This window comes from Rattus rattus, chromosome 1 (genome assembly GCF_011064425.1).
Source record: "Rattus rattus isolate New Zealand chromosome 1, Rrattus_CSIRO_v1, whole genome shotgun sequence".
In the NCBI taxonomy this organism is placed as follows: domain Eukaryota; kingdom Metazoa; phylum Chordata; class Mammalia; order Rodentia; family Muridae; genus Rattus; species Rattus rattus.
In genome coordinates this window covers 248,401,499-248,414,217 of record NC_046154.1, presented here as the reverse complement: position 1 = coordinate 248,414,217, position 12,719 = coordinate 248,401,499, and the positions used below count along the sequence as shown (strand labels likewise).

The window sequence follows — 12,719 nt, the reverse complement described above, 5'->3', positions numbered from 1 at the left end:
GAGCATGGCAGCATCCAGGCAGGCATGGTACAGGAGGAGCTGGGAGTTCTACATCTTCATCTGAAGGCTGCTAGGGGAAGACTGGCTCCCATGTGGTTAGGAGAAGGGTCTCGTTGTTCACCCCACAGTAACACACTTCCTCCAATAAGACCACACCTCCTTTCCTGTGCCAAGCATATTCAAACTACAACAGCAGCTAAAAGCACTTTCTGCTCTTCCAGAGGACTCAGGCTCCATTCCCAGAACCCCTATGAAGGCTCACAACTGTCTGTAACTACTGACTCTCTTCTGGCCGCTATGGACCCTTCATGAACACAGCACATAGAAACATGCACAGTGAAAGCACTCCTGCACATACAATAAAATAAACCTAGGAAGAAAGAAAAAAGAAAGAAAGAAAGAAGTTAAGACACAGTCACATCCAGACAAGCTTTGTTCAAGGATGTAGAGAGGAGAACCTGTCCACACATCAAGGGGAGAGCTTCAGGGCAGACAAGCCCCGACTCTCTGTGATCCTGGACTTCTACCCTGAGCTATGAGAAAATTAATTTCTGCTCTTTAAGTTACCACGCTGGTGGTATCTGTTATGATAATTCAAATAACCCCCTCTGCTTTTTTTTTTTTTCTTTCAAGAAAGCATTTCTCTGTGTAAGCCTGGCTATCCTGGAACTTGCTCTGTAGTCCAGGCTGGCCTTGAACTCACATAGATCTGCCTGCCTCTGCCTCCCCATGGCTGGGATAAAAGGTATGTGACACCACCCATCAATAACTGCCTGGCAATATTCACTCTCTTAAGGAGACGGGAAATGTTACATTGTATCGCTTACTACACAAGTTCATTGTTATCTTAGACTTCCATCTGTTTTTAGTCAATGTTGAAAGTGAATAAGCCTTCCTTGTGGTATCTAGAAAATCATCTCAACAAGAGAAATAACTCGTATATTCGCATTGGTCTCCTCTAAATGCAGCTGAATGGCTGTTGAGTGTCTCCTGCATTCTGAATGTTGTGACTATTGATGACCCATGAAGAGCTCAGAGCTCATCCACTGATAGGTGTGCCCACCATATAGCTTCCTATGCATCTGCTTGTACTGTTGTATTGATCAAGTGCAAATTGACCTGTTGGACACAGGTTGGAGATGAATAAAAATGTAATGCTCAAGTCCTCCTTGGAGACAGTTTGGGGGGTGTGATGGAGTTTCATCACTGAGGAGAGCCTTGTACCCAAGGCTTCCAAACACACACCACACTCACCAGGAACCACTTCCAAATTAAGAAGTTACAGAGAGGCTGCTTGGCCCTCTCATCATCGACTGTCGTCAGGAAGCAGTAGTTTCCTGCCTCATGAGGTGAGCTCCCCAGAGGAGCTCCGGAGATCAATATTGGCTTCCTTGGAGCAAGAACAGAAGCCACAGTCTCATCGCCCATCCCACTTCTGCTTTCCTCTGGTCTTTGAGGCAAGTTTCTAAATCCAGGCTACAGTCCTGGAGAGCACTGCCTAAAAGCAGAAAGCCAGGTGCTGCGGCTAGGCAAGGGGCCTCCTCTCTTCCTACCTGAAATACCTAGCCTCAGGGGACACCTGTCTAAGCCTTGAAAGGCACCTGCCAGAGGGAAAGAAATGGCCAGGGATTCAGAAATTAGATCACCGATCTACCCTTCAGCAGGGGCAGACTCAGAGAGACCCGGAAGGGACACCCAAGGATCTGTGTTGAATCTACAAGAGGTAGAAGAAAGGCATTGGGTGCTTAAGCACAAGGCAAGATGTCAAGAGGGTAGATGACCACTGAGAGGGGTATGCCCAGAGGACATCTGGTTAATAGTAAGCCCCTGGTGGAATGTGAAGATGCACAGGTGTGCAAACATGGAGCCTAAGGACGTCTTGTCTGAGAGATGACAGAGGCAGAGGCTGGAGGGCAACTGGATCGGGAGCAGTGGCTGAGGGAAGTGACCAAGAACATAGCCCAGGCTCAGGCTCCATGCTGAATGTTGGATTCCACAGTCCTGTCTAAATCCAACAGGAGCTTGTCTCAAGGCCATTTCCCAGGCACTGGGGGTTAGAAGGCACTCACTTGTCTGACACAGGACTGGCTACGGGACAGAACAGGGGAAGAAAGTGAATTGAGGTTTGGCCCATATGTTGCTCCTCAGAAGGCTCTCTGGACCTAAGCCTTCCTGGGTCCTTCCCCACACATCCATCGCACCATTGATGAGGGCCTGGTGTGTGCTTACCCTTGGCAGCAAGAGCAGACAACTCTGCCCTTATAGGCACTTCAACATGGACAGATGAAACAAACCAACACAGGCAGGTCCGGTGCCAAATATCATGGGAAAGGCTGTGAGGCTAGGGAGGAGACAGGGTGTACAAGCATGGGGCCTAGGAAAGTCTTGTCAGAGAGATGACATCTGCGGAGTCAAGACCTGAAGGAAGTGGCCTCAAAGGATGACAGGAAATATATTGTATGTATAAGACACGGTCAGCAAAAAGAGTGATGGGCCTGTCAAGTGCAGCCTCTACAAAGGCAAAACCAGCCATGGCAAAGGTCTTATGGGATGGAACCTAGGGGAAGCTTGTGCAAGCATCCAGGTGTCCTGTCCTCTACAGTTCTTAGACAGCATGTGCTTCTGCCAGCACTGATGTGTGTGTGCCGCTCGCCTAGGTGTTATGAATAATTGTTTTTAGAGTTTATCTTATGTCTATGCAATAAGGAGTACCTCTATGTATGTACACGTACTACCATTTGGGTGTTTGGTACCCATCAGGACCAGAAGAGGGCAGCAGATCCCCTGGAAGCGGAGTAACAGGTTGTGGACTGTCTTGCAGTTACTGGGAATTGAACTTGGGTCTTCTGCAAGAGCAGAAGTACTCTTTACCAACGAGACCTCAATGTTACAACATTTTTTAAAAAAATGGGTTCCATCTGTAGTGCCTGGTCCCCCAAGAGGCTCCGCTAACACTGTGGTACAAGAGCTCCTCCTCATTTGAATTCTTAGTACAGACTCCCCAGTGTGGCTAGGGACTCCCCAATGTGGCTAGGGTCCCAGTAAAACAGGCACAAATAGGTGAATGCAAGAACTTGGAAATTGCCTTCCAAGCATTGGCCCTGTTCTGGTTTCTGGGGCCAGTAGAGGGTTAACCCCTCCTGATCTGCTAAACTAGCTAACCCTTTTTCAGGATGGGTAGAAGACCAAGGCAAGGTGCAACATTCTAAGCAGGCTATGACATAAGTCAGGAGCAGGGGTGGGGGTGGGGCGCAGAGCTGGAGCAGGCCAGGGGACAGATGGTGTTTAAATGAGAGGGCAGCCAGGGTCTCTATACAGCAAGGGGAGGTGACGGTGGGTAGGAGGGTAGATGTAGGAGTGAGGGCAGTTGAGGTGTGGAGAGAGGTTTTCAGGAAATTCCGCTGGATGTGTCAGGTGAGAAATACTCCCTCTTCGTAGTCCTTCATAGTGGAGAGGAGAGGGTCACATTTGGGAAGAAAAGAGAAAGTTGCCATTACGAAAGTAGGCTTGCGCACTGAAAAAGAAGCACGGAATTCTGGGTCAGGAAGAGACAGGTGGCCAGGATTTAAAGTGCATCCTGTCAGTCTGTGCTGCTGTTTATCTTTAGTGATATTTTCCTTGGCTACCTAAGGAGGGAACTGGCTCCATTTCTGAGACCATATGGCTGGCTTCCTACCACTGAAGTGCCTGCCCCCAGATGCCCTTGACCCTTGCTGCCCCATCCAGACTCTCCACATCGGGCGGAGTTCAGGACATTTGTCATAAGAGCAGAATCGGGATGCGGTGCTGGAAGAATTGGCTCCAAGAGTTGGACAGAAGTGGTTTCCGAAGAGACCAGACATAGTCTTGCTGAGAGAACCACAGCTGCCTGGGAAACCTTGGAGAGGCCTCCGCAGGAATGGGTGGTGCCTTTGAGGGGCGCGTCTCTTTGAGGCGGAGCTTTTGGGGAAGCAGGAGTGGTCTGGGAGGACGAGGCGTGCCCGAGGCGGGGCTTTGCCGCCCTGGATCGAGCTACACTCCAGCACCGGCCCGCAGAGGCGGCTCCGGAGGGGCGGGGCGGCTCCTCCCTCGGGTCCGCTGCGAGCCCGCGCCTCCCAATTCCCGGAGCCGAGAAGGGCTCGCGGCGGCCGCTCCGCTGGGCTCCAGGTTGGGCTGCCGGGCGCTGGGCCAGGGCGGGCGGGAGAGGGACGAGGGCTTGCGCGGAGGGCGGCGGCCTGGGCTCGCCGAGCCATGGCGGCCCCGGAGCCGGCGCCGAGGAGAGGCCGGGAACGCGAGCGGGAGGACGAGAGCGAGGACGAGAGCGACATCCTGGAGGAGAGCCCGTGTGGCCGCTGGCAGAAGCGGCGGGAGCAGGTGGGCACGGGTGCGGGTAACGCCACCGTCCCGTAGCCTAAGCATGGAGGCCATGGCATCCGAGGGGCCGAGCCAGTATGAGGGTCTCCCCGGACGCTCTGGCCTCTGGAGGCCCTCGGATCCCTTTGGCCCCAAGCCCTGGTGAGAAACCCCCAAACCTTGAACACCAGTGTCATCCCGGGACCACCTCCACGTGCCTCTTGGATGCCCCACTACCCCTCTGGGTATAGTCCCCAACCTCTAAAACCTGCTTTACCTTCTGGCCCAGCCCCTGGACATCACCCCTCTTCCCCCTGGGTTATAGATTCCCCAGCCTTACCTTCCCCAGCTTTCCCACTGAGTTGGGCAGGGCTAGCAACACATTCATGGCTGGGGGAAGGTTGTGGCAGAGACCACGTCCACACCCTGGGTCTATTCGTATCAGGACACACATCCTTCCCACCTAGGTGAACCAAGGGAACATGCCCGGGATTCAGAGCACCTTTCTGGCCATGGACACGGAAGAGGGGGTAGAAGTGGTGTGGAACGAACTCCACTTCGGGGATAGGAAGGCCTTTGCGGCCCATGAGGTGAGGCCTGTCTGTACCCCTTTTGCCCTATACCGTTGATTGCCCCCACGACCATCCTTCTTCCCCAGGAGAAGATCCAGACCATGTTTGAGCAGCTGGCGCTGGTGGACCACCCCAACATCGTCAAGCTGCACAAGTATTGGCTGGATGCCTCTGAGGCCCGCGCGAGGGTGAGCTAGGGGCGGGTGAAGGGCGGAGTGAAGCCACAGGCTGGGTGGGGCAGCATGGGGACCCACCCGCAACGGCGGAGCCCGCCTGCCCGCAGGTCATCTTCATCACAGAATACGTGTCGTCTGGCAGCCTCAAGCAGTTCCTCAAAAAGACCAAGAAGAACCACAAGGCCATGAACGCCCGGGTATGGGGAGTGGGTTGGGGACTGGAGGGAGTCCAGCAGAACTTAGGGACAGTAGTGGGGCGGGGGACTCCGAGAGGCCTCGGTTCAGGAGTGGGGTAGCGGGCGGGCTCCGCAGGCTCAGCAGCCTCTTGGTGCCCACCCGACGGAGTCGTGCGTCCGCTGCCAGGCCTGGAAGCGCTGGTGTACGCAGATCCTGTCTGCACTCAGGTGAGAGCCTGGCCTTGCCGACGCGCTTGCCCCCTGCTCTTCCTTCACCTTTCTTTCCGGTGCGCTCTGACCCGGTTTTTCCTGCCTCCCTTCCTCTATGCTTGCAGTTTTTTGCACGCCTGCAGTCCCCCCATCATCCACGGAAACCTGACCAGCGACACGATCTTCATTCAGCACAATGGCCTCATCAAGATCGGCTCTGGTGCTGGCGAGGCGGGGCGGGGCAGGGGGCAGGGGTGGGGAACCTGCGGGAGCCCGGGACAGAGACTGCCCAGTCTCCTGGCCCCACTGACGCCCTCTCTTTCTCTCTGCGTCGGCCGTTGCAGTGTGGTACCGCATCTTCTCCAATGGTGTGTGGGGTCTCTGGGGTGTGGGGGCCGTGGAGAAACTGGTCTGCTCAGCATCACACTTTTTCTTAGCACTTCCTGACGATCTCCGGAGCCCTATAAGAACTGAACGGGAGGAGCTCCGAAACCTGCACTTTTTCCCACCAGAGTATGGCGGTGAGTCCTAAAGCCGCTTTCCGTCTGACCTGCTGGCACATCAGAATGTCCAATCAACTCTGCCTTGTTTTTCCCATTTCAGAAGTCAACGATGGGACTGCTGTGGACATCTTCTCCTTTGGGATGTGTGCACTGGAGGTACTGTCCACTCTCCTCATAGCCTCTGCTTTGGGCTCTACTCCATCTCACCATTTCCAATTTGTGCCCTGCACCCAGATGGCGGTCTTGGAGATCCAAGCCAACGGGGATACCCGAGTCACAGAAGAAGCTATTGCTCGGGCCAGGCACTCGCTGAGTGACCCCAACATGCGGGTGAGCAGCTTAACCCCTCTAGGACTGGCTGCAGGTCTTGGGCTTGCCCTTGAAGCCCTCTAGGTAGGCTAGAGGTGTAGTCTAGTCAGTACATTTGAAAGTGTTAGCATCTGAAAGCGTAGCTGGTGGACTGAGGTCACCTCAAAGGAAGACTCTTCTAGGAGCTCACAGAATTCCACGAGGGTGAATGGAAGTAGGGCATGGGTGTTTGGAGCCCAAGGCCTGCCTGCCCTCAAGTTTACAGAATCAGATCCTGAGCTGCTAATGGGATGCCTTCTCAGGCAGGCATGATGGAGGACATCATCGCGGAGGTGGGAGGATGCAATGATTGGACCCGTGGGGTCTAGGGTCTTGAAGGATCTCCTCTAGAGCGAGGATTTTCCACCCACCACTACCTTTCTTCCCCACAACCTAGGAATTCATCCTCTCCTGCCTGGCCCGGGACCCTGCCCGCCGACCCTCGGCCCACAACCTCCTCTTCCACCGAGTGCTCTTTGAGGTGCACTCGCTGAAGCTGCTGGCAGCCCACTGTTTCATCCAGCACCAGTGTGAGGGGCAGAAGGGCCGGGGTGGACCAGGATCCTGGGGTCAGATCATGGAAGGGTCTTTGCAGGACCCTTAGGTTGGGTCCATCCCCATGGGCATTTCTGTGGTTCACAGACCTCATGCCTGAGAATGTGGTAGAGGAAAAGACCAAGGCCATGGACCTCCATGCAGTGTTGGCTGAGATGCCCCAGCCCCATGGACCCCCAATGCAGTGGCGGTGAGTGGTGGCCAAATGAGGCTTCCCCTCCTAACTGCTTGGCTAGGCTTTGGCTTGATGCCTCTTATGTCTTATGACACCTCTTCCATACCATTCCAGGTACTCAGAGGTTTCCTTCTTGGAGCTGGACAAATTCCTAGAGGATGTCAGGTGAGAGCTGGCATGAGAGTGAAGAAAAGACACTATCAGACCCGAGTCCCCACCTACCTACCCCCGTCTATCTCCAGGAATGGCATCTATCCACTCATGAATTTCGCTGCTGCTCGGCCCTTGGGACTTCCTCGTGTGTTGGCCCCACCCCCGGAGGAGGCCCAAAAGGCCAAAACTCCAACCCCAGAACCCTTTGACTCGGAGACCAGGAAGGTGAGTCCCAACTCCTGCTGTACTATGCTGTTTCTCAGAGTTAACCACAACCGGGGAATGGGTGCCTCTGGGGACCTGTCTCTCTCCATCCCAGTTCTCCCCCAGGCTTCCAGAGACCAAGTCCAAGCTGACCATTTTCCCCCAGAGGCTTCTTGCTTTTACAGTCCTTCCCCACCCCATTGCGTGCTCTCTTCCATAGGCTTTTGGCCACCTCCATTCCCCATCTGGATCTAGAGCCACCACTCTGATCCCCCCCCATCCTAGCTTCCTTCCTTCCTCCCTCAGCACACCCTAAATTCAAATGCCAGTCGTCTACATGTCCTGGATCCCAGCTGCACAGAGAGCTAGTAGAAATCAGCCTCAGTCCCTGTCCTGCTCCTGGTGGCACCCCATTTTTCTGTACAGTTGCACCCTGAGACACAGCATTTCCTTGCTTTCCACAGTTCTCTTTCTCTGTCTCTGTCTCGCTGTCTGTTTCTGTCTCTCTCTCTCTGTCTCTGCCTCTCTCTGTGTGTCTGTCTCTGTCTCTCCTTCTGTCCCTCTGTCCCTCTGGCATTGTATTCATCATTCAGTACCCAACAGAAGGCCTACTCTTGGAAGCCTTCCCTAATACCTCAGGGATGGTGCAGTAAGATGTGTTTTCCGGACTTCCCTTGGAGATGTCTACCATTTTTTGGGTCTCTGCTGATCCTTCTGGGCTCCTTTGTTAAGTAATACTCTGTGGCTAATACACTTCCCCTGCCCTCAGGTGGTCCAGATGCAGTGCAACCTGGAAAGAAGCGAGGACAAGGCTCGGTGGCATGTGAGCAAGGGCCCTGGGTGGGACTAGGAAAGTCGGGGACCAATCAACTCTGGCGCCGCCCTGACCACGCCCTTCCGTCGACAGCTTACTCTGCTTTTGGTGCTTGAGGACCGGTTACATCGGCAGCTGACCTATGATCTGCTCCCAAGTAGGCTGGTAGGGGATCAGGTGGTGGGCTGGGGCTCAGGCACCGGCTAGTGCCACAACTCACTTGTCCTGTGTTCTCTCTTCAGCCGACAGTGCCCAGGACCTCGCCGCCGAACTAGTGCACTATGGCTTCCTGCACGAGGTGGGCGGGTACGCCTCGGGTTTGGAAAGGTGCAGGGTCTGCCGAGCTGCCCAGTACTACCGTGCTTCCCCACCCCCTCCACTGCAGGATGACCGGACAAAGCTAGCAGCCTTTCTGGAGACCACTTTTCTCAAGTACCGTGGGACACAAGCGTGACCTTTCCAGTCCTGACAGCCCAGCAGAGATACCAGGACTCAGGGTTGTCCACTTGTCAAAGAGCCCCACACTGCTCAAAGCTGCCTTCTGCCTGTGTTCCCTGGAACTGAATACAGGTCTTTCTAGTGAAGACCCCTACCCCCTCCCCCCAGCTTTCTGCAGCAGTGTGGGACCCTGGGGTGGTGATGGAGCCCTGAGCCTGGATGGGAGTGGATACAGGTCAGTTAGGGGACCCACACTCTATCTGGTACTGGACAACAGCCATGCCTTCAGGTGGCAGAAACCTAGGAAGGAGCCTGGTCTCAAAAGTAATAGGGCCCTTCAGGTGTCAGACAGCGCTGGGCATCAGGCAGACCAAACCTGACCTGATTGGAGACTCATAGATTAGAGAGCTTGGAGTTAGACCTGTGGCCAGGAAATTCCATGGTCACCGCTCAGACCAGTCCCGATTGCCTGGCAGACCTGCCTTGAGCCGTCTCTCTGATCTTTCACACATTTGAGACCAGGACCTGTGTCCTCCCAAAACCCTTGGGTAGGATCTTTCTGTTCATCAACCCTCTGGCCTAAGGGCTCAGAGGTCAGGCGTCCACTGCATCCCCTCCCCGGGGAAGTCAATGTGTTTGAGTCTGAGGATGTGGGTTCCTCTTTCTCCTTAACCCAACTTGTCTCTCATTCTTGCTGATTTCAGAGTCCTGGTAAATTCTTCCCCTCAGAACCACCCTGATTTCTTGGTTCTTGAACTGCCTCCTCTCTTCCAACTTCAAATTTAAGGTCTTAAACGTTTTTAAATGTGTATATAAATTTAATGCCTTTACGTTCCTTTTGAAACACTTCACGTGTGAAACCAGGAAGGCTCACTACTGTACTATTAATAGTTCCACATTGCTGCTGTTAACACATATCATAGACCCAGTGGTTTGAGACAACACAAATACAGTTCTGTACATCAAAAGTTTGATACTAGATTAATACCCAGGCTAAGCTCCTTTCTGGAAGTTGGGGCTCACCTCCTGCTCCTTCAAGCTATTGGCAGAATTCACTTCCCTACGATGGTAAGGTAGAAATTCCTGTTTTCTTACAGCTGCCAACTAAAGCCCTTCTCAGCTTCTAGAGGCCACCAATTTTTCTTAGCTCTTCTTCTATCCCCTTCAAGACCAGCAGCATCAAGTTGAATCTTGTCATGGACTAGCTGTCTGGTTCTCCACTGCTGGGGAGTTTCGGGGCCTTTTGTGAGTTGGTTGGACCCGCCTGGGTAACCTGGGATGATATCCTTCTCAGGGTCTGTAGATTAACCACATCTGCACGGTACCTTTTGCTCTGGAGACTAATCATCCTGGGTCTTGGTGCTTAGAGAGTAGACGTGGAAGGTGGATGTCGTTACTATGTTGCCTTCCATGCCACCTTAGCCCAAACCAAAACCTATATTAAGCAAAGTTGTCATGGGACATTTAATAAATTAAATGAACTCTCATTGTGCATGGTCTGACATAGTCTATTTTTAAAATCCACAACAGATTGTACAGATAATTAAACTGAACTTGTAAGCACCAGTGCTGTACTTTAGCATTTTTTTGGTTTGGTTTTGATTTTTTCATGATAGGGTTTCTCTGTGTAGCCCTGGCTGTCCTGGAACTCACTATGTAGACAAGGTTGACCTTGAACTCAGACATCTGCCTGCCTCTGCCTCTCAAGTGCTGGGATTAAAGGCACGCGCCACCATCCGGCTGTTCAGCTTATCATTAGGATACAGCCCTATTTGCCTGGAATTCAGAATCCAGACCAGGCCGGTGCTGTGATTATAGGTATAAGCCACTGTGCCTTACTGCAAACATAGTGTTTTAAAAGTTGACTTGCTGGGCAGGGTCAACAGTGAGTAATCTTCTACCCTGATTTAACACAAATTCAAATCTCATAGCCAGGGCTGGAGAGATGGCTCAGTGGTTGAGAGCACTGACTGCTCTTCCAGAGGTCCTGAGTTCAATTCCCAGCAACCACATGGTGGCTCACAACCATCTGTAATGGGATCTGATGCCCTCTTCCGGTGTGTCTGAAGACAGCTACAATGTACTTATATATAATAAGTAAATCTTAAAAAAAAAAACAAAAAACAAAAAAACAAATCTCATAGCCTTAGCCTGTGTATTAGTCAGCGTTCTCTAGAGTCACAGAACTTATGGAATGTCTCTATATAGTAAGGGAATTTATTGCAATGACTTAGTCTGTAGTACCCAACAGTGGCCAGCTATGAATGGGAAGTCCAAGAATCTAGTAGTTGCTCAGACCCACAAGGCTAGCTTCAGCTGCTCTTCTGTATAAGATGGATTCCTGAAGAAGTAGGTTCGAACAGACGTGCTGGCCTTGCTTTATCCCATGCTGGTCTTGAACTCAGAGGTCTGCTTGCCTCAGTCTCCTGGGATTAAAAGTATACATTAGCTTGCCTGGGCCTAAGCTTTACATGACCACTATGCCTCAAGATCCCCATGCCAAGGTCCTGGTCGGAAGCCTGTCTGTGCCTTCCAGTCTCAAGATCTGGATCACAGTTGTAACCTCCATTTCTGGATTGTAGTTCATTCCAGATGTAGTCGGGTTGACAACCAGGAATAGCTGTCACGGCCTGGAACTCACTTCATAGACCAGGCTTGCTTCAGATTCACATAGTGCTGGAATGAAAGGCAAGTGCCACTGTGCCCAGCCACCAGCACGCTTTTAGTCCTGCTTAGTGGGTTTGATATGGTAGGTGTCCCCTCGTGGCAGTCTTTAGGGCTAGTCACCTGCCAACCTTCTGTCCCAGCATCAGCCCAGTTTGATGGGCATCACCGATGAGTATTACCGTTCCATCGGTGTAGGTTTTAGCAGAGAACAACCTGTCCTACATTGTATTTTGCCTATTGCACAATTTTTTTTTGTTTTCTCTGAAGTTAATAATTTTCCTTTTTAGTTCTTTTAAACGGTGTGTGTGTGTGTGTGTGTGTGTGTGTGTGTTGTGCCATAGCTCATGAGGAGGTCAGTCAGCAACCTGTAGGAGTTGGGTTTTTCCCCCGACTATGTGGACTCAGGGATTGAACCCAGATCGTCAGGCTTGGTGGCAAGCCCCCTTCACTGCCGAGCCACCCCCCAGCTCTGCTCCTCTGTTATGTGTCTGCCATTGTCTTTGGGCTCCCCTCAGTATTCAGGACCCAGCACAGCTGACCGAGCCCGCTGCTTGTTCTTGTGTTGTGTGGTTCGGTTCTTGGTGTGCGTTGCCCTGCACCAGGATCTGCATGCCTCTCTCTTCTCTCTGGCTCCTGTGCATTCCTCTTCATTTACCCCACAGGAAAAGGAACAGAAAAGCGGATGGGAAATTACGGAATTGACCTGTTTATCCTTATTGGAATCTTAGGCGTTTGAAAATGTACCGAGGTACAAGACGTTTGTTTAGCTGAAAACCCTCTCTCCCCGGGACTTAAGGGTGTCACGTTACATTCTTCTAGTTCCTGGAATTGCCATGCTTCTGGATTCTGACCTTTTGTGTAAGAGCTCTTCTGTTTCTCCTCATCTTTTCTTTGCCTAGTGTTTTGGAAATTATCTATGACCTGCTGCAGTTAAAAAAGGGGGGATGACATTTTCTTGAATTGTTTATTGATTTCTCTCCATTTCTTGGATAAATTATTGAGATGTCGGATTTGTGTTTTCTCTTGTTTTACATTTATTTATCAGATGGTTATGGGTAACCACACTAATGCAGGAGCCGCTCATGGGGGGCTCAAGGGCACAGTGAAGACTTTTTTCTAATTTAATTTTGTTTCCAATACGTTCCAATCACAATTCCCTCTTCCATCCCTCCCAGCCTCCCTTCCCCCATCACATCCACTCTCCTGTTTTCTTTTATAAAAGAGCACCTCCCAGGGATATCAGCCCAACACAGCATAACTAGCTATGACAGTCAGGCACACACCCTCATGTCTGGGCTGGACGAGGCAACCCAGGAGGTAAAAAAAAAAAAAAAAAAAAAAGGTCCCAAGAGCAGGCAAAAGAGAGATAGCCCCATCCCCACTCTTAGGAGTCCCA

At 52.0% G+C, this 12,719-nt stretch overlaps 1 protein-coding gene across 3 annotated transcripts; it reads left to right on the top strand.

Annotated features, from left to right (window-relative positions):
* The first annotated feature begins 4,069 nt into the window (after positions 1–4,069).
* On the top strand, positions 4,070–10,219 carry Nrbp2 (nuclear receptor binding protein 2). Of its 3 annotated transcripts, XR_004389490.1 has the most exons (19): positions 4,070–4,353; positions 4,800–4,922; positions 4,991–5,092; positions 5,188–5,277; positions 5,444–5,484; positions 5,592–5,686; positions 5,811–5,834; positions 5,904–5,987; positions 6,070–6,125; positions 6,204–6,299; positions 6,715–6,847; positions 6,960–7,062; positions 7,162–7,212; positions 7,290–7,425; positions 8,174–8,227; positions 8,312–8,375; positions 8,461–8,516; positions 8,604–8,788; positions 9,133–10,219. XR_004389490.1 is itself a non-coding variant. In XM_032917157.1 (18 exons), the coding sequence occupies exons 1-18, from the start codon at positions 4,231–4,233 to the stop codon at positions 8,670–8,672; spliced, it is 1,500 nt and encodes a 499-aa protein (XP_032773048.1). In that variant the 5' UTR covers positions 4,070–4,230; the 3' UTR covers positions 8,673–10,219. The 3 variants fall into 3 exon arrangements, 2 of the variants coding, with proteins under 2 accessions (XP_032773048.1, XP_032773055.1); XM_032917157.1 differs by having other exon boundaries at positions 8,604–10,219; XM_032917164.1 differs by lacking the exon at positions 4,070–4,353 and having other exon boundaries at positions 4,808–4,922; positions 5,223–5,277; positions 8,604–10,219.
* The last annotated feature ends 2,500 nt before the right edge of the window (positions 10,220–12,719 follow it).

What these genes read in the sequence shown, in the direction of transcription:
- Nrbp2 (XM_032917157.1), top strand. Translation starts at nt 4,231, where the DNA reads ATGGCGGCCCCGGAGCCGGCGCCGAGGAGAGGCCGGGAACGCGAGCGG. An exon ending in AAATTCCTAGAGGATGTCAG is followed by an intron (nt 7,213 to 7,289) that starts GTGAGAGCTGGC and finishes GTCTATCTCCAG; the next exon opens with GAATGGCATCTATCCACTCA. An exon ending in GACCTATGATCTGCTCCCAA is followed by an intron (nt 8,376 to 8,460) that starts GTAGGCTGGTAG and finishes TTCTCTCTTCAG; the next exon opens with CCGACAGTGCCCAGGACCTC.